At 57.6% G+C, this 26,552-nt stretch overlaps 2 protein-coding genes across 3 annotated transcripts in view; one reads left to right on the plus strand and one right to left on the minus strand.

Moving 5' to 3' along the window:
* ACAN (aggrecan) overlaps positions 1–7,551 on the plus strand; it is a 62,388-nt gene extending 54,837 nt beyond the window's left edge. The window contains exons 13-18 of the mRNA XM_026510275.4: positions 1,251–1,364; positions 4,460–4,618; positions 4,994–5,076; positions 5,723–5,867; positions 6,431–6,613; positions 7,051–7,551. Of these exons, the coding sequence (XP_026366060.2) occupies positions 1,251–1,364; positions 4,460–4,618; positions 4,994–5,076; positions 5,723–5,867; positions 6,431–6,613; positions 7,051–7,127 (761 nt within the window). The 3' untranslated portion in view covers positions 7,128–7,551. The remainder of the gene's footprint in view (positions 1–1,250; positions 1,365–4,459; positions 4,619–4,993; positions 5,077–5,722; positions 5,868–6,430; positions 6,614–7,050) is intronic.
* Positions 7,552–9,356: 1,805 nt separating this feature from the next.
* On the minus strand, positions 9,357–24,940 carry HAPLN3 (hyaluronan and proteoglycan link protein 3). Of its 2 annotated transcripts, none has more exons than XM_026510446.4 (5): positions 24,752–24,940; positions 16,315–16,497; positions 12,878–13,261; positions 11,090–11,392; positions 9,357–10,295 (listed from the first exon to the last, which is right to left on the minus strand). In XM_026510446.4, exons 2-5 carry the CDS (start codon positions 16,436–16,438, stop codon positions 10,009–10,011), a joined length of 1,098 nt encoding a protein of 365 aa, XP_026366231.1. In that variant the 5' UTR covers positions 16,439–16,497; positions 24,752–24,940; the 3' UTR covers positions 9,357–10,008. The 2 variants fall into 2 exon arrangements, with proteins under 2 accessions (XP_026366231.1, XP_044244337.1); XM_044388402.3 differs by having other exon boundaries at positions 12,893–13,261; positions 24,752–24,921.
* Between the last annotated feature and the right edge of the window lie 1,612 nt (positions 24,941–26,552).

The raw sequence follows: 26,552 nt of genomic DNA on the forward strand, positions 1-26,552 counted from the left end.
TTCTATGAACACAGCTACATATACCAAGGCTTAGCCATCTATCACGATGCCCCATGGGCCAGTGGCACCCATTCTTTGCAGAATCTTATTGATCTGGGAAAAAGAGCTTCACAAGTATACCTGTTATCAGAGGAAGGTATCTAGAGGAAGGTATCCAGAGAAAACCAGCAGGAGCCTTTGTAGTACAAATACGAAGAGAGTGAGAGATCCCCAGGTTCCTGGCTTCTCAGAAAGAGGCAGAAAGAGTGGATTAGGAAATTCACTTCTCCTCGTGGCTGATGGATGAAAATTGAGGCCGATGACTTACCAATTCCAGTCCCACAAAGAAGTTGGATCAGAAAGAGCATCTTGGGCCAGATGAACAGAAGGGAGGAACAGCCTGCCTGGGAAGAAGAGGTAGCTGGGGACCTGCCTGTACCCCAGGGGGGTGGCTGGCCACTTACTAAGTGGCTCACCAGCTTCAAATATTAGTCTCCCACTGGCCAGAATGGAGCCTCTCTGGAAACTGTGACTCACTGGAGATGTCCATGTTCTGAGGCCCTACGCTGGAAGGAACACAGGAACATGTTGGGCTGGTTTCTCTTCCACTCCCCAAGAGAATGATGTTGGCTCCATCTTTATAAGATGCTCTGGAGTCCGATGTGCCAAAGGCAAAGTTGTCTGAGACTCCCAAAGATCAAATGAGTCTCATGTGCCTATCGCATGCCGCCATTTTCTCATGGTTCTGTACTCTCCAGACCACCTCTGGCTTGTTCATGCCTTGCCCTCTTGCCTCGGTTCAGAACCACAGAGGAAGACAGGAAAAGAAAGAGCTCTAACCAACTTCAGGCACTTGACGTCCAGTGTCCTTGCTCACCAGCGTCCTGTTCAGAGCCAGTTCAGACCCCAAGGCCTCTTGAAATAGTCACAAGAGAAGGCGTCTTGCAGGAGCTACGTGTTCGCTCTTCCAGTGGACGTTCACCTTCAGAAGCACCAGATTTCTTCACCCACAGGGAAACCTGGCTCCCGTGCTCCACACTTGCCAGTCAAGAATCACACGCATCCAAGAAAACCCTTGTTGGATCTTTGGCTCAGCGCTCCAATATGGCGGCAGCAGCAGCAGCAGCAGCAGCAGCAGCGCTTAGGAAGTCCAGCCACCCCTCCCAGGGCTCCGGAGAGCAGCAGGGCTGGCCACCCATAAAGCACCCACAATGCTTGCAAAGCTGGAGTGGCTGGCAAGAGTCCTAATGGTGGCCCTTGGTTTCTTGCAGACATTGATGAGTGCCTCTCAAGTCCTTGTCTGAATGGAGCCACCTGCGTGGACGCCATCGACTCTTTCACATGCTTATGCCTTCCCAGCTACCGAGGGGACCTGTGTGAGATTGGTACGGCCGCCTCGGCTTCAGCTAATGTTACTAACTGCCGCACACCCTGTCCTCCTCCATCACCCCTCCGTCTAACCGCAGTCTCTCGGCGCTGGCTGGAGCCCCCACGGTCCATCCAGACAGCCATGGCAGGGGCCACCCCTGAGAAGTCTGGCCTCGTTCACTCCCACTCTTCTTGCTGTTCCTTGTGGAAACCCTCCTCTGGGGCATTGGCCGATCTTCCCACAGGAGAGACACGCAGGCCGGGCCAGCCTGCACTTTGGAAGGTGGGGCTCTGGGGAATCTTTAAAACACTAACCCTCTTCAGGGCTTCCAGACCCACTGATGCCACCTCGAGGTCAGTGCATGCATCAGGCCAAAGAGGACAGACAGAGCTGATCCCGTGCGTTTGTGTGGAAGGAGGCTAGGGGTGGGAGTCATCGGTTCTCTCTCCGGAGGACACCGCAGATGTTCCAGCATGAACCAAACTCCAGGTCATGAGCATGCGTTGGCCTGCTGCATGGCCCATGGGACCTTTGTGGCCCCTCCATGGCCTTGGGAGCCACCAGGCCACAATGGCCATGCTACCTCTTTCTCCTCTGGCAAGAGCTCTGTTTTGCCTGCCTGAGAGCTCCCGTGTCACCAGCAGGACGTGCATGAGCAGGGACTGCTGCTTGTCACCTTCCCATCACCAGTGACATCTGCCATGTCAGTGCCATTCCGGCCCGTGCTTTCTTTTCCCCGCCCTTGTGCAAGTCAAAAGGCTGGCCAGAGAGAACAGAGCCTCACTACAAGGGATGGGGGCTGAGTTTCCCCTCTTGGGTCTCGCCAACCCCTTTGCTTCTGCACCCGGGCCAGGCTCCGACAAGGGAGCTGTGAGCCAGGAACTTCCCAGGGCAAGCCAGAGCCCCCCATTCTCTCACCTCTGGTGCTTGTAGTCTCCCCCCTGCCATCCTCCTGGGCCTCAGGGCCATCCCAACTCAGAAAGGGGGAGAAGGGACTTGTACTTACTAGTAGCAATAACCCACGCAGACCTAGAAGCATGCAGGGGTTCAAAACCATTTTCTATGATCTCTCAAGTTAGATATCCCAGAAACCTCCAGGAAGCAGATGAAACTCCTGGGAAGTCTCCCTTTGGTCCTAAGCAGGGTGGGGAGGTAGTTTGGGATTGCATGTTCCTTCGAGGCACCGCCAAGATTACAGACTGGTGGAGGAACTTAAGGCTTCTGGGAGAAAAGGCCTGGACCCTCTTCCTTCCCTGCAGCCTCCCACCCTCCACCTCTACCCTGAGACACCAAGAAATTGGGGATGGGGTCTTGGCTGGGGGGAGAACGGAGGGTTATAGGATTCTTTCCCCAGGCTGCCAAAATGTTTGCCACAAGGGAGAAATGTCTGGAACATCCGCACAGATGACAGCTCTTGGATGTCAGACTAGGAAAGGGGGTGCTCTGCCAGTGTGGAGGCAGGGCCCCTCACCGGGCTCTGTGCTCTGGCGGGGTGCAGAGATGGTACTGGCACAGCGCAGCCAGGTGCTGGGCCAGGTCGCCCAGCTAAGCAAAGCGAGGCTCCTTTTCTCCCATTTCCGTCCGGCAGGTGCTCCACGGCTTGGCTCTGGGCCGCTGCAGCTTCCCACCTTGCTGGAATTCTGTTCCTGCTTCTCCAGAGCCTCCATCCTGCATGCCCTGGCTGCTCCCAGAGCTGCTACACGCACCCCCCCCTCCACCCTCCAGGTTTGCCTGCTCAGCTCAGCCCTCAGCACTGTCAGCCCTGGAATGATGTTTCTGGCCTCCTCAGGTGCTAAGCTACCTCAGAGGCCTTGCCGCCTTCTTTCCAGACCCTTGCCTCGCTCCTTGGAGGAGGCATCGGCTGCAGGGGCCAGCAGCCTCTTCCTCAGCCCTCCTGCTGCTCGTCCTCTTCTCCGCAGGCTGCTGGCTTCTGCGTGTCCTCTGTCTCTGCCTTCCCCCGAGTGTCTCTCTTCCAACCCTGCCCAGCATCCGCCCCTTCAGCCTAAGCCTCCGCCCCGTCAGGTACGGGTCCTCCCTTCCTGGGTCAGCCAGACTGTGGGTCGCACCCAGTAAGGGAGGCTCCATACAGCCCGAGGGGTTCACAGCCCTGCACTCACAGGACCCACAGGCCTGAGGGGCAGCCCTTCACCGGGGAGGCCGCAGGGGAGGGAGGAAGAGAGGGTCTTGGAATTCTCTCTGTCCATGGCGTGCTGGCTGGCGGTTGACAACCGGCTCCTGGAGGGGAAGAGGGAGCCCTGATGGGTAGCGTCTGCGATCGCTGAGGAATTCACAGCTACCATCCTGAGGTCACTGAAGGCAGAGATGGGAAGACGCATTCATAATGCCTCTCCCAAGCCTGAAGGGGCCGGCTCCCGCCCCTGCTTCTGTCGGTCCCTCCGGGCTGCTCCAAGAGCTCCAAAGCGGCCCCTTCTCCCAACTCAGAACCCCTAACCCATATCGGTTTGTGAGGAGAGACGCCCCTCCCTCTTCTCCTCTGCCACCGAGAAATTATATAAACAGCCGAGGCCCCTGGATCATGGTCCCCCCATTGGCTACCTCGTCCTCCAAGAGTCCGGTATCCCATGCCCAGCCAGAGCCAGCTCAGATGGACAGATGTAGAGCCCTGAGCCTTCCGTAGACCCAGAGCAGACCGACTCCTGCTCCTCTGTGCCCACCCGAAGTGCCATCTCATGCCCCCAGCGCTCCCTGCTGCTGCCCCATCACACGCTTCCCACAGCTTCCTCCCTCCCTCCCCACCTTAACCTCAACACCCCCCAGAGCAGGTAACAACAGGAGAACACGCTTCCCACAGCTCCCTCCCTCTCTCCCCATCTTAACCTCAACATCCCCCAGAGCAGGTAACAACAGGAGAAAAGCTTGGGGGGGGGGCACATCACGGAAGGAAAGGATGGGAACATGCCCAGAGCCTCGGGGGCTCCAGGACCAGGCCTTCCCGGCTCCCACCTTGAGCCTCGTCTAAAGGGGCCCCTTCCTTCACGGACGGACATGGAAGTCGGGGTGAACGTAGGCCGCTGGCATGAGACTGGCCGCACCGGACACCCCCAGGCGGCCTCGGGGCCTCCGTCTTCACGCCCCTGACCTGTGTTGCAGACCAGGAGCTGTGTGAGGAAGGCTGGACCAAGTTCCAGGGCCACTGTTACCGCTACTTCCCCGAGCGCGAGAGCTGGGTGGATGCCGAGAGCAGGTGCCGGGCACAGCAGGCACATCTGAGCAGCATCGTCACGCCCGAGGAGCAGGAGTTCGTCAACAGTGAGTGGGGGGGGGCGGGGGGCTCGGGGGGGGGGGGGGGGGCTCGGGGCCTCACTTACCAGGAGTCCGCAGACTTGGACCCAGAGAGGCTGCAGGGTGGGGGGTGGGGGGAAGGGGGTTTCCATCGCTGGGGCTGCGCCCTGATGCCCCAGACTAACCCTGGGGCTCTCGCCGCTCCACTCCAGCTCGGGTGGTGGTCCCAAGTGCACTCCGCACGTGCTTGTGCTGAGACCCTTGTCAGGGCCAGAGAAGCAGGTGGCATGTTCCTAGGAGCCCGCCCACCTCCTGCCACGCCCCCACCCCCTGCCACGCCCCCACCCCCTTGGCTCTGCGAGCTCAAGTTCTAACAGCCACACCCTCCACGCCTCTCTCTAGACAACGCCCAAGACTACCAGTGGATCGGCCTGAATGACAGGACCATCGAAGGAGACTTCCGCTGGTCAGATGGACACTCCTTGGTGAGTTCTGCCAGGGGCACCGGGGAGAGGTGGCGGCCCAGAGGAGGGCAATAGAGATCCCGGGACCTCTTACACCCACTGAGCAGCTGCTGGGCTGGGAGCCCTGGGGGCAGGGACTGGGTCTCCGGTGCTCTCTGCAAAGGCCAGGTGGGTCAAGTGAACGCTCTCATGAAGACAGGGGTGAGGAAGACAAGGACGGAATGCAGGCACACCATCAGAAGGGGTACATGGAGGCTTTCGAGGGCTTCCTTTCCCACAGAGGATTCGGTCTACTCAAGGAGGCAGGCTGACAGAAAGCAACATAGATGCCAAGGGACAGTACACATAGTAAATGCTGCAGGTCAGCAGAGGAAGTCAGGGAAGGCTTCCTGGAAGAGGTGGATGGGAACAGGGTCGTGGGTCGGGGAAGGGGACCCTGTCCCAGAGCCAGGCCTGAGGGAGAAGCCTAGAGAGACAGTCTGGACTTGGGAGCCATTTCTCTATCGCCCAGTCCTACCCAAGCGAGGTAGCCTGTGAGCCCCCCCCCCCCACTACTGGCCCAATGGAAGAGGAGTGCCATGGGCCCCTCATCAGGGAGGGAGAAGAAGGCGGGGTCAGGCCAAGCTCCTGCCTCAGCCTCACCCTTGCCCCACCCCCCCACCCCCAGCAATTTGAGAACTGGCGCCCCAACCAGCCCGACAACTTCTTCGTGAGCGGAGAGGACTGCGTGGTGATGATCTGGCACGAGAAGGGAGAGTGGAACGACGTGCCCTGCAATTACTACCTGCCCTTCACGTGTAAAAAGGGCACAGGTGAGCAGCTGCCCGGAGGGGCCCGCTTGGATGGAGTCAGGACGTGAGGCTCCTGCTGTGGGACCTGGGAGGCGTCTCCTGGTCTCCTGGCTGCTGATGTCCCCTCACCCTCCCAGCAGGCAGACTGGCGCTGGGGGAGGTGCTCTCCCCCGCCCGCATCCCAGGGCCAATGGCAAGAGCAGGCCCACTCCTAGGGAGAGTGAGGGTCCCAGGCTAGAGGACAGACCGGCCCCTACACATGCAGCCCCCTGGGCACCACTCTCCCTAGGAGACTGTTGTCTTTCCCTCATCCCCTCAAGACCCTCCTTTTATTCCCGCCCTGCTGCTCTAAATCACATAGGAATCCAGATGTTAGAACCAGTGGTTTCCAGATGCTTAGCACAGCGTAAAAATGCCCCTTTGCCAGCAGCCAGGGCTCGCAGCGGGTGTCCAGGCTCGGTGCCCCTTCCTTGGGCTCTGGGCTGTCTCCCCACGGCCAGAGGGGGCCACACCAGCTCATCACAAGCATGGGTCATCACGGGAAACCCTCCGAGGGCCCTTTCTCAAGGGTGTTTGCCCCTCAGTGGCCTGCGGAGACCCCCCCGTGGTAGAACACGCCAGGACCTTCGGGCAGAAGAAGGACCGGTACGAGATCAACTCGCTGGTGCGGTACCAGTGCACAGAAGGCTTTGTCCAGCGCCACGTGCCCACCATCCGGTGCCAGCCCAGTGGGCACTGGGAGGAGCCTCGGATCACCTGCACAGACCGTGAGCAACCTCCCCCCCACCCCCCGGCTGGGCCCAGTGCCAAATCCCGCCAGCAGGCCCTCCTTCCTGCTCCCAGAGCCCGGGCGGTGGCTGGCCCTCTCCTGGGGTTCCTGAGCACCAGCTGTCTGCACACTCCAGGGGCGCGGTCACACTCACTCCCCCTGCCCTCAGTGAGGGCTCGCTCTCGCTTTCACTGAGAGGACGAAGGAACAAGCAGGTGGTCTGCTTTCCTTTTCAAGACCACCTCAAAGCCTCTTAGCCCCAGTGGGTGCCCAGAAAAATCAAAACCAGAAAGCGGGTAAAGCCTCAGGCTGCCTCCTTCAGCCCGTCGTTTCTGCAGGGAGGGGGGCCAGCGGTAGAGGGGCAAGGAGGGAGAGGCTTGGCTGCCCCAGCTTTCGAGCGAGCAGTCCAGATTTCCGGTCTCCCTTTCACCGCAGCCTCCACGTACAAGCGCAGACTGCAGAAGCGGAGCCCGCGGGGCCCCCGGAGGAGCCGGCCCAGCACAGCCCACTGAGAGATGCTTCCAGGACGCTGAGCCCAGGAGCCTCGCCAGGCTGACAGCCCATGCGGATGGTGTCCTCTTCTTGTCGCTTTCTGTCATATAAGGAATTCCATTAAAGAAGGAAAAAAACAAATCCCACATTGTGTATGCACCTGCCCCCCCAACCCCCCCAATCGCCAAAACTGCATCTGATTTCCCCCCCAATGCCAAAGCAAAGCAAACGTATTGTAACCCGTGGACTGAGTTCAGAGAATTTCTTCAATCTCCCGTTGTGCCTTTTCCAGGGACCAGTGCAGGGACAGGGGGAGAAGGGGAGGGGTTAAGTTAAATAAAGAAGATTATTTTTTGTTTCCTGACTTTATCCAAGAGCAGTGCAATCCTTGGTTTTTTCACCTCCAGGGAGAGCTAGGGAGGAGGGAGGAAGGGACGCGAAGAGCTGGGACCGGCCGCAACTGAATGTATTGGACGAGAGGCCAGGAGGGCTGCACCATCTGTGTGGGGGGAGAAGCCTCTGGGAGAAGGGGGGTCTCCACCGAGGGTGAGGGGGCAGGAGAGAGCCGTCGAGGGATCTTCCGCTGCATGGGGGGTCGGGTTCCCTCCCAGGGTCCCTCTTCCAGCATCCGCTCACCCGGGTCTGCCACCCTAGCAGGTGTCCATCCCGGCAGGGCTGGGGGAGGGTCACTTCCTGCCCAGCGGGGGTGCGGCCCCACCCCTCCCCCTCCCCCCACACCCCCGGGACCGTGCAGGCACCAGAGTTCCGTGCACCTATTTATATTTTTGAAAACTGAAGATTATGATAATTATAATAATAAAGACATTGGAAGAGATCTCTTTCTTTTCTTTTCCCTTTTTTTAATTTAAAGAGGTCTACCGAAGGGGCTCTTCAGAATGGGCCAGTTGGGACATGTTTCGATCAAATGACCCCAAATTGGGTGAATCTTGTCTGTTCACAAAGCCTGGAACAGTCACACCTGTTGTACTCTATTTTTGTGAGGGTACCTGTGCGTTTGGTGGACTGTGTGTGTGTGTGTGTGTGTGAGGGCCGATGGGTGTGGTGTTTGCATTTACAACTCAAACGAGGCATCTGGTAACTTTGCACGGTTTGGTTCTTTGCTCGCACGCTGCTCCCATCGGAGGCGCTTGGTAGAGTCAAGAGCAGGGACACATCAGGGCTTATAAGAGGGAACAAAACAGTTGCAGGCAGCCTGGGAACAGTGAATCTTGCTTACACGTATTTGCGGCTAGCTAGTTCGCTGGCCACTAGCAAAAAGGGCTGGGCATCCTGCCCTCGAGGAGGCTATAGGATATCAACGGAAACAATTTCGATTGCTTATGGACTCCCTCGAAAGACCCTGAGTGGAACCCGAGCGTGCATACTAGGGGCAGCCCCCCACCAGCCTGTTCCTTCAGAGGCCAGGTGCGTGCCACCTCTGCTCATCACAGTGGCCCCGTGGGCCCTCACATCTGTGTCTGCGACTGTGTCTGGGCGCGGCTCGTGCGTGCTGTGAGCCTGCCGCTATCTTTTCAGGTGTGTATATGTGCGGTATAGTATTTGTCGGTGAATATAGAGATGTGTCCAGACGACCTACGAGTCTGGAAATGAGTGGACAAAAGTAGAGAGGGTGCAGTGATGGTCACATAGAAGAGACTCAATAATTATGTCATTAATTGATCAACTGATTAGTTGGGAGTACAGCGACGTCTGTGGTCTTCAGACTTGAGCCTGCATTAGACTCAAGAGGGTTTGTGACAGCACCAGAGCTTCTCCTATGGACGGTCTGGGGTGGGGCTCAGAAATTGGCCATTCTAATAATTTGCCGGGGTGCTGCCTGGTCACACTTTGAGACGTGAAGAACGGACTCCGTAGCAGTGTGAGTGGCAGAAGTGTGCCTGAGCAGAGGCAGGCCTGCTTTCCTGAAGCTGGGGTCGGGGCAGGGGCAGAGGGTGAGACATGGAGAGGGCTGGTCTCTGAGATCTTGGGGTGTGTCCTGAGAGGCACCTCCTTCTCTTCCGGGCCTGAGCTGACACACAGCCTGGGAGGGGAGATGGTGGGAAAGCAGGCTGGAGCCTCCAGCGACTAGGCCAGCACCCGAGGCAGGGGCGCCACAGGGCAGGCAGCCAGAACCACGGGGGGCCTGAAGGTGCAGCCCACGGAGCCCCCGGAAATAGAACTGCCCCCACTCTCCCTGGAAAGGGAGCTGGGCCCGGACTGAACGAGGCAGAGAGCCAGACACAGGGACGGGGGGTCACAGCACCATTTATTGTCCAAAGAAAGTACACACACCTGAGGGCCGCTCCCTGAGCAGGGACAAAGGAGAACAAAATACAGACTCTTTGGAGAGAGAAGGAAAAAACAGGGAGAGAAGTTTCTCCCTTTCCTGGGACTTCACACAGAAGCCTAGGGACCTGCTTCCAGCCCCAGCTCCTCAGCTGCACTGTGGGCCAGCAGCTTCTCCGAGGAGGAAGAGGAGGCAGGAGACCACAACGCCCAGCTCCAGGGCCCCCGGGATACCCTCCCCCTGCCCCAGGCCAAGGGGGAGCTGTAGCCACCAGGCGTCACTATTCGCTCTGGGCACCAGCCTCCCTGGGGCAGGGAGAGGGGCTGCGTTCAGAGATGGTAGAGCCCTTGTCAGCCCCCGAACCTCCAATGGCCTAGAGGAGAAGGGAAGAGGGATTCCCAAAAGGGGGGAGTCTTGGGGTGTCCACCTGAACAAAGGGAGGATTTGGAATGTTGGGTTTACCCCCCCCAAAAAAAGTAATTAAAAAAAAATTTAACGTGAGAAGTATAAAAACAATACAAAAATTGCCCCAACCCGCAAGGGAACATGAACCATTCAATAAATACAGTGCGAGAGGGGAGGGGGCGGGCTGGTGGCGAGTGCACTCCGGGGGACTAACGCAGACGGTAGCAATACACGCCATACTCCCGGCCCTGCGGGTCTGGGAAGCCGAAGCTTCGGACACCAGGCTCCAGGAGCCCACAGTTGGGACGCGGGTGGACCACAGGGTAGCGGACACTGCCATCCGCCAGCCAGCCAGCATCGCAGCGGTCCAGGCCACGGAACTTCCAGGCAGCGAAGAGCTGGCCCACCTTGGCAATGTGGGCGCCGTCTTCCCGGCAGGCCTCCTCCGCCTCCGCCAACGTCAGCTTCTCCGGGTGCTCCAGGTAGTACACCTGCCCTGTGGGAAAGCGGGCTGTGAGGGCTGGGCAGCGGAGGCGGGCACCCAGAGGGGACAGTGCGGCCTGCAGAAACGGCAGCCCATCGGACCTCACCTAGCAGACCTGGCAATGATGAGCCCAGGGAGCCACCGGGCTGCGGGCACTTGCCATGCATCCTTGGCGAGGTCCCTCCCCAGTTCTGACCCCCTCTCTGAGGGTTCCATCCCACTGCCAGAGGGCCAGGGTCCCTCCCATCATGTCTGTACTCCACCTCCCCCTTCCCTAACTGCACCCTGGGTGGGCACCCCACCTAGGCCGCACCAGAGTCTCTTGCCCACCCCATCATTTACTGAGTCCCGGAGCACCTGGCTGGCTCAGTCAGTGGAGCGTGCAACTCTTGACCTCGGGGTTGTGAGCTCGAGCCCCATGTTGCATGTAGAGATGACTTAAAAATAAAATCTTTAAAAAAAATCTGTTACTGAGTACCTACTATGTGCCAGGATACTTTCCTGAACGTTTGGGATGAGACAATGAACCAATTACTGTCTTTATTTACCTTCGCGTGAAATGATCCCCGTTGTGAGGACAGACCATGCTTTATTGGTCTCTGATGCCCAGAACCTAGTGCTGGCCCCAGCACACAGTAGGCTCTCAAAGAATGTCTGAAGCGCAGCAAAACACTCAAAACTCAGCCAGACGTGGCTTCCACCCCTGCAGGCACTCCAAACCTCCCCGTAAAGGTGTCGGCAGGGCAGGCAGAGGGGTCCTAAAGCTGCCTCCCACCCCCGGGCCCGCGCTGGGCCGGCGCACTCACCCCTGAGGGCGGGAGCGAAGCAGAACGCATCATAGCGGTGCAGGCGGTGGTGACGCGGGCCGTAGCTGCGCACGCCAGGCGCCAGGCCCAGGCCCCCGCAGGGCTGCCGGACCCGCGTGATGGGGTACTGCACCGAGGCGTCCTGCAGCCAGCCGGCATTGCACCAGTCCAGGCCCTCCTCCCAGGCCCGGAACAACTGCTCGAAGGAGGCCACCACCGCATCCTGCTCCACACACGCCCGCTGCGCCTCGTGGAAGTTGAGCTGGTAGCGCCCGCGGGGGTGCTGGTAGGGAAAGACCACACCTGGGGAGGGAGGAAGGAGGGGGCTGAAGGGGCGGCAGGGGCCCAGCGGGCTGGAGACCCCAGTCCCTGCCCCCCACGCCACTGGGAAGGATACTCCCCCCAACACACACACACACACACACACACACACACACACACACACACACAGTCCCTCACAGAAGCAAACCTGTCATCTCCTGTCCGGGTCCGAAGCAGAGTCTATGTCTGCTCTCCACCACCCTCCTGGGACGAGGCTGGCACACAGCAGCACTCAGAAACCATGTTAAGGTCATGAATGAATCACCCAATTAATGTCCCCAACTACAGAATGGGAACACCCCCGAATTCACAGGGCTGTTGCAAGAACCCAGTGCCGTGGTCTCAGTGTGCCCCCCTAACTGGTGTTGAACTAATGTGATGGTCTGTGGAGGTGGGGCTTTTAGGAGGTACTTAGGTCGCGAGGGTGGCACTCTTGTGAATGAGATTAGCGTCTCCCACAGAGGTCGCTCACTCCTTCCACCACGTGAGGACACAGAGAGCCATCTGTGTGACCTGATAGAGGGCTCTCACCTGACCACACAGGCACCCTCCCATTCCCGTCATACTCAACATCAGGGATGAGGACTGTGACCCCTCTGGCCGCCATCTGGACTAGACAGGTGGATGCTGATGATAAAGGTCCCTGACTTGCCTTTTATCCTCATCTCCTCACAAGGAGGCAGACGAGGCCCTCATTTCACACTGCAGGGGACGGGAGCTCCAAGGGGATGAGGCGTCTACCCCGGGCAGCCCAGCTGGGGTGGGTATGGAGCCAGGACATGGTCCTCTCTACACATCCCAGCTGCCTCCCTCGCAGGTAGGGGAGGTATGAGGACACACAGCCCGTCCTAGAGACAGAGGAGGTAACAGCCCCTAGCGATTGCCCCCGGGAGCCCACACACAAGGTCTGGAGCGCAGGCCCTGGTGGTTTAGACAACACTGAGTTGACTGTTGTTGTTTTTTTCATTAGAAGATTTTTACAGAAAAATCCAGAGATTTCACATAAAAGTATATGCTTCTCTTGTCAAATCAGAAAACCTGGCTGCGTGGGGTCTGCTTCTGGGCCTGAGCAGGGCACTCCTTTGGGCCAGGACGACGGCTCAGCCACGTGCCCCGGTGCCCACCACTCCTCCCACGCACACTTGGTTTGTGCTGCCGCCGACTCCGCTGGAGTCTCAGCTCCTGTTTTCCTCGCTCTGAACAAGGTGTGAGCCAGAGGGAGTAGTGCGTCCTGGAGCCCGACTACCTGGGGTCAAACTCCTACTCTGCCATCTATGGGCAGTGTGACCTTAGGAAGTTACTTGACCTTCCTGTGCCTCTGTTTCCACATCTGTAAAATGGGGCGATGAGAGCAGTAGTTTCCCCGTGGGGTGGTTTTGAGGACTGCATGGCTGTCGAAAGCACAGAGTTCTAGAAAGTTTCTCGGGGCCCTCTCTCCCCGTGGCCCAGGCCCCCACATGCCCCCACCTCTTGGGGCCTCACCCCGCAGCTCCAGCTCCACCAGGCCGCTCTCGTCCTCCAGCCCATCAATGACCTCACAGCGGTAACGCCCGGAGTCCTCCAGCCTCAAGCCGCGGATCTGCAGCGACACTTGGCGCTCCCCGTCCCGCCGCAGGCGCACCCGGCCCCGGTAGTCTCCAAAGGAGCGGTGCCTCGGCCCAATGGCCACCAGCACGTCCTGCTCCGGGGCCCCATTCTCCGACAGCTTCCACCATTTGACGCGCACGGGCCTCGGGGACAGCAGGGCCGGCTCGTAGTGGTAGCGGCAGGGCAGGGTTGCGTTGGCCCCTCGGTGGGAGAACAGGGTCTCCTCGGGCGTCTCTACCACCAGCTTCACCCCATTGAAAATGCCTGGGAGAGAGGTAGGATGCTGATGGGGATGTGTTCCAGCGCATCTGTGCCCCTGCAAGGGCCACCCCCAGCTCATCCCCAGCCCCCGCCAGGCTCGGAAGTTACCCATTGCAAGAACGGCCATATGCTGCACCCCTGTCTGTATCCACACGCTCTGCACCATGACCTTGCATCTCCTATCCAGAAGGGACACTATTTCCCCTCCCCCTTGAATCCATGCTGGCCCTGCCACTTGCTTTGACCAAATGAACATGACAGAAGTGACTCTTCCCCTGTGCCTGCTCAGAGTCTGGGTCCACTCTTTCCCGGAACCTTGCCAGCCCCCACGACAACGAGCCTGGGCTCACATGCTGGAGAAGGAGAGCCCACAGGGACCAGAGACAAGCCCTCGCAGCTGGGGCCATCCTGGGCCAACCAGCCCCCAGCTGACCCGTCCTACCGGCCGCAGGCACCATCAACTGAGTGAGCACAGCCAGGACCAAGGACATGGAAGGCAGCCCCAGAATGCTGACCCGTGGAATCACAATTCAAACAACAAAACAAACAAACAAAACAAAACCAAAAAACACCAAAAAGGCTGTTGTCTTAAGCCATTCAGTTTGTTGTGCGTAAGAAGCGACCTGATGTGGCAGGCTTCTCGCTTAGCAGGTGGCGGGCTAGGACTCAGCTCTCCCCGAGGGTCCTTCCCTACCACGCTGGCCACGGGAGAGCACAGCTTGCCCTTTCTGTCCAACCGTTCCCCCTGATGCTCCCCAAATACCTAGCAACGCAGGTGAGATGAGGTGAGGACTTCTACACGAGACTATGTACACGCAGGGCTCCTGGGTACAAATAAACACAGAGCCCCCCACAGTGGCACCAAGAACCAGGTATGGCTAAGGCTGGCTCATCTGTAACTTGAGACCCCCGACATAGGTCTTACTACCTCATGCTCTTGGGCCCGGACTTAGACCCTTGGAGGGACACAGGGTAGGGGAGGACAGTCGTTCTCCGGGGTAAGCAGCAAACAGGAGGCTCCCTGCTGGGGCTCCATGCTGAAAAAGCCAGGTGCTCTGGTGCCGTGGTTCTCAAACGGGGGTCCCTGAGCCAGCAGCAGCAGCAGCACTGGGAACTTGTCAGAAATGCAAACTCCCAGGCCCCACCCCAGACCCCCTGAATCAAAAACTCTGGGGGTAAAGCCCCGTGATCAGTGTTTGAACGGCTTTCCAGGTGACGTTGCCGGTCACTGAAGTTGGAGAAGGCTGTTCCGGACAGGCAGTAGGCACAGAGGTTTGGGACCACAGGCCTGGAGTCAGAGAAGCTGGAATCTTGGCTCCAACTTTCCGCAAGTCTAGTCGAGTCTAGAGAAATCGGCTGACTCTCCAAACCACTTTCCTTATTTGTAGAATGGGGTCCCATCGGTAGCCACAGTGGGCTGTGCTGCGGCTCAAATCAGGTAAGGTGGGGCGTCTGGAAAAAGCTCAACAGACGTGAGGCAGGCCTATCATGGAGCGGCTACGACGTCCTTTGTTTTCCCCCGATGCTCGTTCGTAAAGCCGTGTTCGAAGCTTTACCCCGAAGACAATGAGAATATTGGGCTAAATCCTAACACCTCCGTATGACCAACACTATACAGACGAGTAAAAGAACCTGGCAGCTAGATACCCACTCAGTGACCTTGGAAAAACTGTATTCTGTGAAGTGACAGGGAGAGCCCCCTCTATCAAAGGCTAGAGGGCCCCACCTGACATGTTGGCAACGGTTCCCCCAGGTGGGGGGGATCATTTGTGATTTTGCTCGCACGTATTCAGGGACTGAAGGGAAAGTGGTGAAACTATGGGTAGAAAGTTTAAGTCTTTAAGTTTCCGTGAAACTCGTTGAAGTCGTGAGTGTCTAACAAAACAAATTCTGGGGGGAAAGGAAGGTGGGAGGCCAAATAAGGGCGCCCCGAGAGAGCCAGGTCCTAATCCCTGGCCCATAGAAAGTTGCCTTCTATGGCAGAGAAAGAGGACTAAATTAAGGATTGCAGTCACACGTATCTTCTTAGTGAGGGGGCCGAGGGAAATGTGACCCAGAGGCAGATGGGAGCGACTCAGGTCCATCAGTAGCCATGGGACACCGGGAGAGGCAAGGAACACCTTCTCCCCGAGAGCCTGAGGGAGGCTCGCATCATGGCCAGGTGGGCTGCGTTCTCAGTCCGGCCACAAACAAATCTTGGCACAGGTGCTTACGATCTGTGCGCCCTGGGAGGCTGGCTCAACTCCAAGCTTCGGGTTCCTCATCCATGAACTGAAATAATCCATAGTATCTGCTTTCGGGGCTGCGGGGGTGGCCGCCACCAGCGTGGCCTGGTGGGTGCCCTCATTGTGCTGGTTGGGAACCTTGCTTGTGTGCCAGGGCTTTTGCGAGGATCGTATGAGACAACGTACGGAAGGCACCTAGAAGCATGCCTGACGCATAGTGGGTGCACAACTGCCAACTACAAAGTCACCTGCCCAGAGGCGCCTGGGTGGCTCAGTCGGTTAAGCATCCGACTCCTGATTTCGGCTGAGGTCATGATCTCAGGGTCGTGAGATCCAGCCTGAGTCGGGCTCGATGCTGAGCATGGAGCCTGCTTAGGATTCTCTCTCTCTCCCCTTCTGCCCCTCCCCCCCAAGTCACCTGCCCAAAGCCATGCAGCTACTAAGTGGCAAAATTAAGATTCAAACTCATCTATCTAATCCCAAACCCCCTTTCCACTGGGGACACCGGGGAGGTCCCACTGCAGTTGGATCTTGGAAAACTGGCAGGGCTCTGGGAGTGTCCCTAAGTGCACAGCTGATTGTCTTTATGTGCCTCTGGCTCTGACCACTCCAAGCCCGGGGGACTAGCAAACACTGAGTAACTGAACCATCCCTTGCACTCATCTCAGAAATGAGCCCAGTCCATTGCAAGGGCCCAGGTAGGGAAGGGGCTGCTGGCTCCACGCCCTGTCTGTCCCCTGTCCCGACCTGGAACCTGCATATCAGAACAGGAGCCAGGCGAGGTCCTGGTCACCCCGGGGAGCATAGAGCCAGAGCCAGGAGGCCGCCCACCTTCACCGTGGCCGTTGCCCAGGTTCCAGCCGTTGGGATTGTTGGAGTAGTAGAAGCCGTTGTAGAAAGGCAGCCCAGAGACGCAGGGCAGGGGGTACAGCAGGACCAGCAGCAGCGGGCCCATGGCGCCAGGCACGGCTGCAGCGCCAGGGTGTCCGGGGTAAGACGGGAGCCTGGGGCAGGCTGGCAAGAGAAGAAAAACAAGCCAGTGAGAGAAGCCTGCTGCAGGGGGCCCGAGGGTCCTTGGGTTCCAGCACCCACTCACTCACTCAACAGATCATTACATAGCATCTTCTGTACCACCCCCCCTCCCCCCGCAGGCCCTGATCTCACAGCAGAGGAGACAGAGGGGAGCGAGCCCAGGTCCTGCCCTCTGGGGAACCGCATCCCACAGGCAAGATGGGCCAGAAGCGAGCCAACAAAGCCAAGGGAGGGGTTAGGAGGAGGCACGACGTCCTCGGAGAAAATTACACAGGGTGAGGAGGCGGTATCGAGTTTTCAGATGGCACGCTTGGATTTGAAAGATTGTGAGCAGCATTTTCTTAATGACACGGAAGAGCCTAGACTAGACTAGAAAATCTCAGGGTGTATTCATGTTTAGTGAGAGGACGCCTGCATTGTTGAGCTTTCGTTTCAGTCCCGAGAGGTCTAAAGAGGTCTCCGGGGGTGACGGGGAGTTCACAGATTGATTTATCCTGAGTCAAGGTCAAAAAAAATGTTAAATGCCGTGCTTAGAGCACTTCTGGGGGCCATTCCAGTTTCTGTGGACACACAAATAAAATAGGCAGCTAGCCCTTGGGCTGGAGTGCGTTTATTTGGTTTTTTTAAATATTGCATTTAAATATTATACCTCGATGATTGAGTTTTTTTGGTGCACACACCCCCCCTCCTCTCGTGTATTTGGCTCCCAAGGCTAAGGCCTCACTCACCTCCCCCTCACCTTTGCCCCGCCCTGCTCATTGCCATTTGCTGAGCCCTTAAGGATTTAAAAGACCGGCAGCCTTGGAAGAACTCGATGCAGAGAGGGGGCAGAGTCACGACGCTGTGTGGGGAGTATAGAGGTGGGGTAGAGAAAAGGAGCAGGAAACAAGACTGAAAACGGGTTAGCCGGGTGGAAAGGGCACTGGGGTGGGCCAAGCAGGGGACCGGCAAATGCAAAGGCCCAGAGGCCAAAGGGAGCATGTGGGGGGCTGGGAATGTGCTGGAAGTTCTCTATCTGTGCTTCCCTCTGCTCTGGTCCCAGGGACGCTTCTCGCTTCTCCGGGCGCCCTGGCCTCTGGCTTCCAACGGGAGGCACCCACAGGATGGGGGCGGGAAGGAGAAGCTGCGTCCCCCTAGTGACCACAGCCCTGCTGCTGGCTCCTCTCCCCAGCACCTGCTCTCCTGGGCTGTGTAACACTCTTTCTTCCCCTTCCCACCCACACCCCCCACCCCAGGCCTGGGGGGAGAGCCTGCCATTGCTTCTGTCTTCTCCCTTCTGCATTGCCTCCCATCCCCACTCTAGAAGCCAGCCTTTCCTTCCTAATTAGAGCCTCTTTATTGGAAACACCCAGGGTGAATTCTTGCTGAAACCCTGGCTGATCCAGGGGAGAGGCCATGAGAGGGGTCAGCCGGTCCAGCGTCTAGATGCCCTTGGGTCTCCAGCTCAGGCTTTTCCCTCTCCTTTGTCCCGAAGGCCCTGGGGTGCCAGTGACGGCTGTAAACAGAGGAGCCACAGGGTCAGAAGAACCTCTCAGAAACACCCTTCCAGGGGCTGTGTTGAAGGGGGACAGTGGGGCAGTAAAGGCCAGGGCACAGCGGGCGTCTGGAAATATGACTATGATTATCATGCAGCAACGTGGAAACACTGCCTAGGGTGTAATTTAAAATGGACAAACAACAGGAGAACTGCCCTTTTGCTATGATTGTAAGGCTGTGGCCCCGTGAATGCCTGTTGTATGTAAACCAGAATGGGAAAGAACAGCAAAAGGAGGGAGAAGGGAGGGAAGGGAAAAGAAAAAAATGGGGCGCCTGGGGAGCTCAGTCGGTTAAGTGTCTGACTTTGGCTCAGATCGTGATCTTGGGGTCCTGGAATCAAGCCCCACATCAGGCTCCTGCTAGGCAGGGGGTCTGCTTTTCCTTCTCCCTCTACCAAACCCCCCCCCCCCGCTCATGTGCGCGCGCGCGCTCTCTCTCTTACAAACTTTAAAAAGAAAAAGGAAAGCATGGAATCTGTAAGGAAGGGCAGTGGGATTGAGCAGGGAACCTTCTTGTTTTCACAACCGTTAGGAGCCCCTGCTGGAGAGGAAGGAGCAAATATGGAGGAAGTCGACAGAATCCGCTGCCCTCCTAAACCCCTTTGCGGAGATCCTGAGGCCCACAGCTGCCCTCTGTGCCAAGCACTGCAGGACACTGCCCTTCTGAGGTCTCGCTTCTTGGCTAAGAAGCGTCCCCAGGTGACCCCCATAAAGCCTCACAGGGACTTAAATCTGGGCAACCTAACAGGTTTGGGGGTAGGAGGATCTGGGTTCAAACCCCATCTCCACTACTTACAAGCTGTGTGATTCCAGCCAGGTTTCCTCACTTGCGGAATGAACTTCATTAAAATCCCCTGACCTATGTTTCACCCGAGTGTTCTACTTCTCTCCTACCCTAACGTGGTTCTAGAAAGGTGATGACCGGCCAGCAGAAAGCTGTAATTCCTGCCTCCCTCTGCAGCGAGGAGGGGCCCTGGGGCTCCGTGCTGGACAATGGCAGCGATAACACGCGCCCCACGCAGCTCTTGGGTCAAAACAGTTAGGGATACCGTTTCCTGGGATTCCTTCCCTCCACCTGCTGGCGACCAGAGGAGTCACCATAGTCTCACAGATGTCCCACCAGCCCTGGACCTCCCCCATCTGCACTGTACCATGAGAGAAACAAAGTCCTAGCGTTCTTAAGCCGCCCCGTTTGGGTCTCTTTGTGAACCCAGCTGGGGAGCCTCACTTGGACTGGCCTCATTGGCACAAAAGTACTAACGGCTGAGTTTAACGAGCACTTACGAGCTCATTGACTCCTGAACACAAGCCCTGCAGGTGGAACCTCTTAGTAGCCTCATTTTACAGCTGGGAAGACCAAGGCACAGAGATTAAATCATCGGCCCGAGGTCATCCAGCGAGGACATGGCAGAGCTGGGATCTAAACCCACTCTGGCTCTAAAGCCCAGAATGGCCATGTCAAATTCAGGGAAGTGACATGCCAAGCACACAGCTCAGGGCCTGGCACACAGCAGGACCTCCTAGGAGAGTTTCCTTTCCCTTCCTTGAGGTCCCACGTCTGGAACCAGGAAGGAAGAGGAACGAGGACAGAGGCTGTTGGTACGGACCTGGTTGTCACAGGCCCCACTGTGTCCCTGGGCACCCGCAGCCTCTGGCTGCGTAGGGCTGGCCAGTCCCCGTCTGCCGTGTGCCCTGCCTCACAGCAGCTCCTCGCAGCCCCGATGCCCCCCAGTGAGAAAGGGCTTCCCTGGGATGATCAAACGGAGGTGTTTCTGCCACAAAGTGATACTTGGGTGCCTGAAAAAAATGTGTACTTTCGCATTAAATAAGGTGAGGGGAAATAAGGCTGGGACAGATAACTTAAAACCTATGCGGCTTTGTACCCAGAGTGTTCACAAAACCAGGCAGAGTCCTCCTAAACAAACACCAGCACCGTGAACTCTCCACTGACCTTGGCACCAACGCCCTATCAGCCCTTCGCAGCCTTCACCACCCGGGCAAGGGCTTCCTCCTTTGAGATGTAGGTTTTTGGGGGCCTTGGATTCCAGAGAAACCACATTTGCCAAAATTAAGAATCTGACCCAGGGTGGAGCCATCTCTTTCAATTTTTTTTTTTTTAAACTCCAAGTTAATGGCTTTGCAGTGTCATCCTCTGATTGCTACGCTTACCCGAAAACGTTGCGTGAAGCTGCCATATAGGGACCCCTCTCTCCGCAAATCCATTGTGTCCTTGAGATGGTGCGAGTTTGGATCCTGAGAGGTGGGACAATTTGGTAGGTAGGGATGCTGCATGATCCAAATCTATCTGGTTCCTGAGTTTTGCACACTCAACAGCAACAGACCGGATCATAGACATTCATATGTGTACTTTTCGGCAGGACCGTCGGCATTTATCTTACAGTCCACAGCTTGCTAACGCCTGCTCTTTGCTTGTGAGAGACCCTGTTACAGTCGCTCCAGTACGTCAGCACGCTGAGAAAAATCACTGGCCTAACGCTATTCCATGATACACTGACCTCAGTCCCCCACTGTTCTTACCAATCGTGGATGAGGTCATTCATCCTCTAGAAACATGCACTGAGCCAGGAAAGGCTGGAGCACCTTCTGGGTCCTCCAGCGAGCTCCTAGGCACCCCTTCCCAGCCTCCAAGACCCCAGCACACATTCATAACCTCTGTTTTAAAGGGCTTCCCTGTCTAGCAGCTCCCCTGACCCTTCCAAGAACCCCTCCCACCCCGGTCAGCAAGAATTTTATTCTCCCCAATTAATCCACAGGTAAACAGAGGCACAAAGACATGAAGCCAGCGTCCGAAGGTCACATGGCCGAGACCGCAGCGGCAGGACTCTCTTGTAAACTCTTCAGCCAAACCCCATAAGGATCTGTCCTAGAGAAGGCCTGCCCTCCGCTTGTCCATGCACTTGCACAATGTCATTGTCTGCGGGTTTCACAACGTCAGAATTTTTATCCCCCTTGTACAAACAAGGAAAATGAGGCTCAGAAACGCTAAGTTGCGGGGGTGCCTGGGTGGCTCAATCAGTGGGACGGCCAACCCTCGGTTTCAGCTCAGGTCGTGATTTCCGAGTCACGGGATCGAACCCTGTGTCCAACTCCACACTCAGCGGGGAGTCTGCTTGAGGTTCTCTCCCTCTGCCCCTCCCCCCACTCACGTGCGTGCACAGGCGCGCGCTCTCTCGCTCTCTCAAAAAATAATTAAAATCTTTAAGAAGAAAAGAAATGCTAAGTTGCATGGCTAAGGTTACCCAGAAAATAGATGAAGGGGGGCGCCTAGGTGGCTCAGTCGTTAAGTGTCTGCCTTCGGCTCAGGGCGTGATCCCGGAGTTCTGGGATCGAGCCCCACATCAGGCTCCTCCGTTGGAAGCCTGCTTCTTCCTCTCCCACTCCCCCTGCTTGTGTTCCCTCTTTTGCTGGCTGTCTCTATCTCTGTCAAATAAATAAAATCTTAAAAAAAAAAAAAAAAAAGGAAATAGATGAAGGAGCTGGAATGTGGCCTCATTCACTCAGCAAGTATTTATCCTGCATCCGCCACGGGCCAGGCATAGTTCCCATGCAGGATGCAAATCAGAAGTTGCCAGAGCTCCCATTCCAGGGAGGGAAACGGACAGCAAATAGGATATGGGACATCCATGTGGTCAAAGTGTTGCAAGTGAGAGAGGATGTTGCAAGAGGCTGAAGCAGGGGAGGGGTGCCCCCGGAGACAGGGTGGATCTGGAAGACCTCCCTGAGAAGGAGACCAACTGAGGGTGTGAGCTTTGAGAATTCTGGGGAAACGGCAACTGCAAAGGCAGGAACGGCTTCAAGTCCAATGAGGAGGAAGAGGGAGGGAGGCAGGAAATGATGTCCGGGCCATAGGCACAGGACCGGGTGCGGCGCTGAACGGAAGACCTTGGGGGGGGGGCCTTTCTGGGGAGGATGGCCCGGAATCTGATTTACATTCTAAAAGAACCATTCTGGCAATCTTCCACCCTTAGCTCCAGGGCATGTCCTCCTCCTGGCTTCTCCTTTCCAGCTAAAGGCAGCCCTAGTTCTTGCTTTTTTTTTTTTTTTTTTTTTTAAGATTTTTAGAGAGCACGAGTGGAGGGGGGGAAGGAGAGGGACAAGCAAACTGTACACTGAGCAGGGAGCCTGGTGCAGGGCTCGATCCCAGGACCCTGAGATCATGACCTGAGCTGCAGGCAGACACTTAACCGACTGAGCCCACCCCCAGGCACCCCAAAATAGCCCTAGTTCTCCATCACTTTCGGCCCCTCTCCACTCTGGACACCCACCTAGGTCTACTCTCCGGTTTATTAACACTACTGCGAGGGGTGCCCAGCTGGCTCAGTCAGTGAAGCGTGGGGCTCTTGATCTCAGGGTCGGGAGTTAGAGCCCCACCTTGGGGTGGACCCTACTTAAACCAACAAACCCCTCCCACAAATGGAGAGGTGTGATCTGGTGACACCTCTCTTTGCTGGATGCTATCCCCAGCAGTCATGCAACCTGAGAATGAGGGGAGGGGTGCCAAGAAAAACAAAGTGAGTCCTGAAGGAAAGATCAGCCCTGTGTCCAGGAGCTCCCACCCAGGTGGAAACTGGCCCTCCTCTCCCAGCCCTCTCTGACAGGAGTGCAGCCCACAAAGCCTGAGACAGCCAGCTAGACTTGCCACCTGCCAGCTGGCTGACTTCACTTCCCGGAACAGAAGTTTCCTGGTCTCCTGAGCAGACTAATAGGGAAACTCAGGGGTTAAAGACAATGACCACCCTGCATGTTCGGCAAATGCTAACCACTACCACTCAGGCAAGCAATGGACAGCCTGGGCTCCCGACCCTGGCTACCCTGGTGGCTGTAGGAGGCTCCCCCAAATCAGCTGGAGCTTTGCCTGGGCAAAGACACAGCTGCACCCTGAGTGACCGTGATCAAGTTACTCAACCTCTCTGTGCCTCCATGACCTCGGCTGGGGAGGATGGGGGAAGGATGGACACTAGAACCTCACTCTAGGGCTGAGGATCATATAAGGTGAATTATGTCCAGCTCCAACACATAGCAGATGTTCCCCCAAACAGGTGCTAATATGTATTGGCAGAAGAGCAGAGTGGCAGATTTCGGATTCTAGAATCAGGCCACCGGGATTCGGTTTGGGTTCCCCCAGTTACTAACAGTGTATCAGCGGGCAAGTCACTGAGCTCCGCTTTCCTCATCTGTAAGATGGGGGTCACAATAATTCTAACCAGAAAGGAGTTCTATAAAAACGAAGGGAGAGACCGTCTGCAGAGCCCTTAGCTGCCTGGCAAGAGGGCAGGCACTCACAAAATCTAAGCGGTTATTACTATTGTAAAAAGTGCAGCCTCCCCTTATTTCGGTGAATCTTTCTCCCCTCTCACTGCCAAGGAGAGAAAGCAGCCACCATCGCCTTCTCCTTACAGCTGGGGAAACGGAGGCCAAGGGCACGGAGGTGAGTGAAGTATCCAAAGCTTTATCTTTGGTAAACAGGCAGAGGTTAGAGAAAATTCCTGACCGCCCATCCTTTGCTTTTCCCAGCACCACTTTCCTCGGGACCCCTCCCCACAGCAGAGTAAGGGGAACGCCTACATGGAAGGAAGATGGAGCCCCCCCAAGCTCTCACTTGCGCGGCGGAAAGTAGAGTTCCCCCTCCACCAGCAGGGGGCAGCATTGCCCTCCAGGTTTCCACAAGCCCCGGCTCCCGAGGAGAAATTTGACTTCGGTGCCCCCTGCTTAGACAAGGCTTACAGGGGCCTTTGAAACCTGCGGCCCCCGGAAAGTGGAAGCTGGAGGTGTTTCCTATCAGCATTCCCAGCCCGCTGGCCCACGCAGGGCCGCGGGAAGGAGGCCAGGGCGCTTCTCAATCACCTCCCCCTGCTGCAGAGAGCAGAGGCTCTCCCGGGGGTCCGCGCTGGGCACCCGGCGCTGGGCGGTCCAGGCCGGGTCACACAGACTGCTGGGGCCTTCCTGCGAGTTGGTGACAGAGCTGGGTCCAAGCGCCCGCGCTGTTTCCTTCCTGGCCGCCCACCGGCCCTAAATGCCTCCCTGAGCGACCCCATCTCCTACCCAGAGCGCTGCTCGCCGCCCTCCCTCTGCGCCTCTGGTCACGCTGCCTAAGGCAGAAACCCCCCGAACGGAGGCCTGAAACCCCCGGGCATCCTTTGCGCTTTCCGTGGGACCGCCGAGGGGGCGGCAGAGACCAAGAGGCGCAGGTCGGCCCGCCAGCCGCCCCGCGGGTTGCCCCCAACCCCCACCCCCGGGCTCCCGTGGACCCCAGAGCACCCGACACATGCCGCGGGGCAGAGCGCGGCCTGCCGCGCACCGTGCCGGAGGCTGCAGGACCCAGACGGCACGAGACGGGCAGGGATCCGGCGGGCCCCGCTGGCAAAGCCGCTGGACCTGGCGGTGGTCTCAGCGGCATCGGATTTCGCTGGGGATGTGCCTCCCGATGGCGCGCCCAGGGGTCCCGCGCAAGTGGGCCCGCGCCCGGACGCTGCTCCCCCCACCCCCGAACTCGCGCCCCGGGCGCGCCCCAGGGGCGATCACAACCCAGCTCCGCCCCAGCCCCGCAGTGCCCAGCGCGCTCCTCCTGCCCACTTCCCCGACCCTACCCTGGGAGACGTGGGGCCCCGCAGGAGACCCAAAGCGGGGAAGGGGAACACGGTCCGCAGGGCCAGGAGCCCGGCCACCCCCGAGCTACGTACCGTCCCCAGGCGGCTTTGGACGGCTGGAGCGCCTCCAGCCCAAGACTGTCCGGGTTCTAGGAAGCGGGCGGATTTGGGGGTTCTTGAATCGCCTGAGAGGAAGCGGTTGCGGACAAACCCCCGCGTTCCCGCCGGGCCAGCCCCTTAAAGGAACACACGCCCCTTTCCCTCCAAGGGCTGGGCCCAAAGGGAAGAGTTGCTGCCGACTTGGCTCCAACTCTGAGATGCTAGCCGCGCCGTAAAGGGAATGAATGTCCAGGAGCTGCTGTCACATCTTGGGAGAGGGGTGAGTGGGAGATGGAAGAGGTGCGTTATTGAGGGTCCCATTAGAGCACTCTAGTTTACCAAAAACGGTGGGACTAAACGGGGGGGAGCCCCTCTCCACTCTGCAGGTGGGCTATGGCTGCCCCCCACTTTCTGGAGCAGGAAGGGTAAACGTTCTGTACGTTTACCCCCGCATAAGGTAAGGGGGCGCTGACCTCCCTCCTGCCCGTGAGTTTAGCCATCATGAAATTCCCAGAACGACTGTTAACTCAGTCAGGCACAAGGATGCTGACCCTAGTAGGAAGGGCTTGAAGCAGTGGTCTGGGGGGAAGGGAAGGCAAAGTGAGGGGTGCTCCCAGCAGCCAGCAGGGGCAACCAGGCTTCTAACTGGTACTCCAACAGGAACAGGGCCCTCCCTTATAATCCTGACATCTGTCTGTCCAGCCATCAGGCAGGCACCACCTCCCAGGACTTGTTTGGACAGGGTGTTTTGTGTCCACCCTGGTCAACAGGGGTCCTGGGCTGGACAGTTTGCCTCAGCAGAAAAGCCTAGAGGTCCTACAACCCTGGCCGGGAGAAGGGTCACAGGTCACTGAGTGCAGAATCTATTCCTAAACACGCTTCAAAAAGCCTGAATGCATATGTGTGTGCATATGTACGTGTGTGTGTGTGTTACACAAGAGCCAGGAGCACATCAGAGCACAAAGAGCTGCAGGGAACTAGAAGGTACACTGTGGCCGAAGCAAACGCCAGGCGTCAGGGAGCCAGTACAGTTTCCTCCATGGAGAGGAGAGACTGACCTCCGCGTGGAGATGGACTGAAGGAGAAGTAAGACTCAAGTACTACCAAGGAAACTCTTGCAAGCATCTCCGATGATGACGTGACCCGTGGTTGAGGCCTCCAACGAGCCAGGCTTTGCATCCGGGCCTCTTCTCCATTAGTCCCCACAAGGCCACGGAGCCGGTCCTGTTATTTCCATTTTACAGATGAAGGAATTGGGGCCCAGAGAGATTTAAGTAAATTGCGTAAGGCCGCTTGGAGCCAAGATGTGAACTCAGGTTTTCCAACTTGAGACCTTGAACGCATCACTCCACCCCATTTAGACCAGAAACAGACCAAACTCCTGGGAGAGGTGGGTGGAGGGGTTCCAGGGCTGAGAGCCACAGGGGAAGGGAGAGGGACCACAGGGCAGGGCAGCTTTGCTCCAGCAACCCAAGTTTCATGCACCAGCAGGTGGAAACTCAGTACTGGCTCCCCAGACAGGAACAAAAAAGCAAATTTGGGGAGAAGATGGTGAACGCGTGTGGGAGTGGGGGAGGCTGCCCAGGGGGAGGGTCAGCAGTGAGGACCCCAGGCTCCCCGGAGGGGGACTTTCAGAAGACTATGGCCAACTCATCCAAGGTCACAGAGATGAGCAGAAGGGCCTGCGTGGCTTAGGCCATTCCAGAGTGGCCTCAGGGCTCCTGGGCCCGGTGGGGACCTGTGACTACAGCCGGTAAGACGGGCCCGCAGCAAACACTCAAAGCCACAAACCGGG

Source organism: Ursus arctos, unplaced genomic scaffold (assembly GCF_023065955.2).
Source record: "Ursus arctos isolate Adak ecotype North America unplaced genomic scaffold, UrsArc2.0 scaffold_28, whole genome shotgun sequence".
In the NCBI taxonomy this organism is placed as follows: domain Eukaryota; kingdom Metazoa; phylum Chordata; class Mammalia; order Carnivora; family Ursidae; genus Ursus; species Ursus arctos.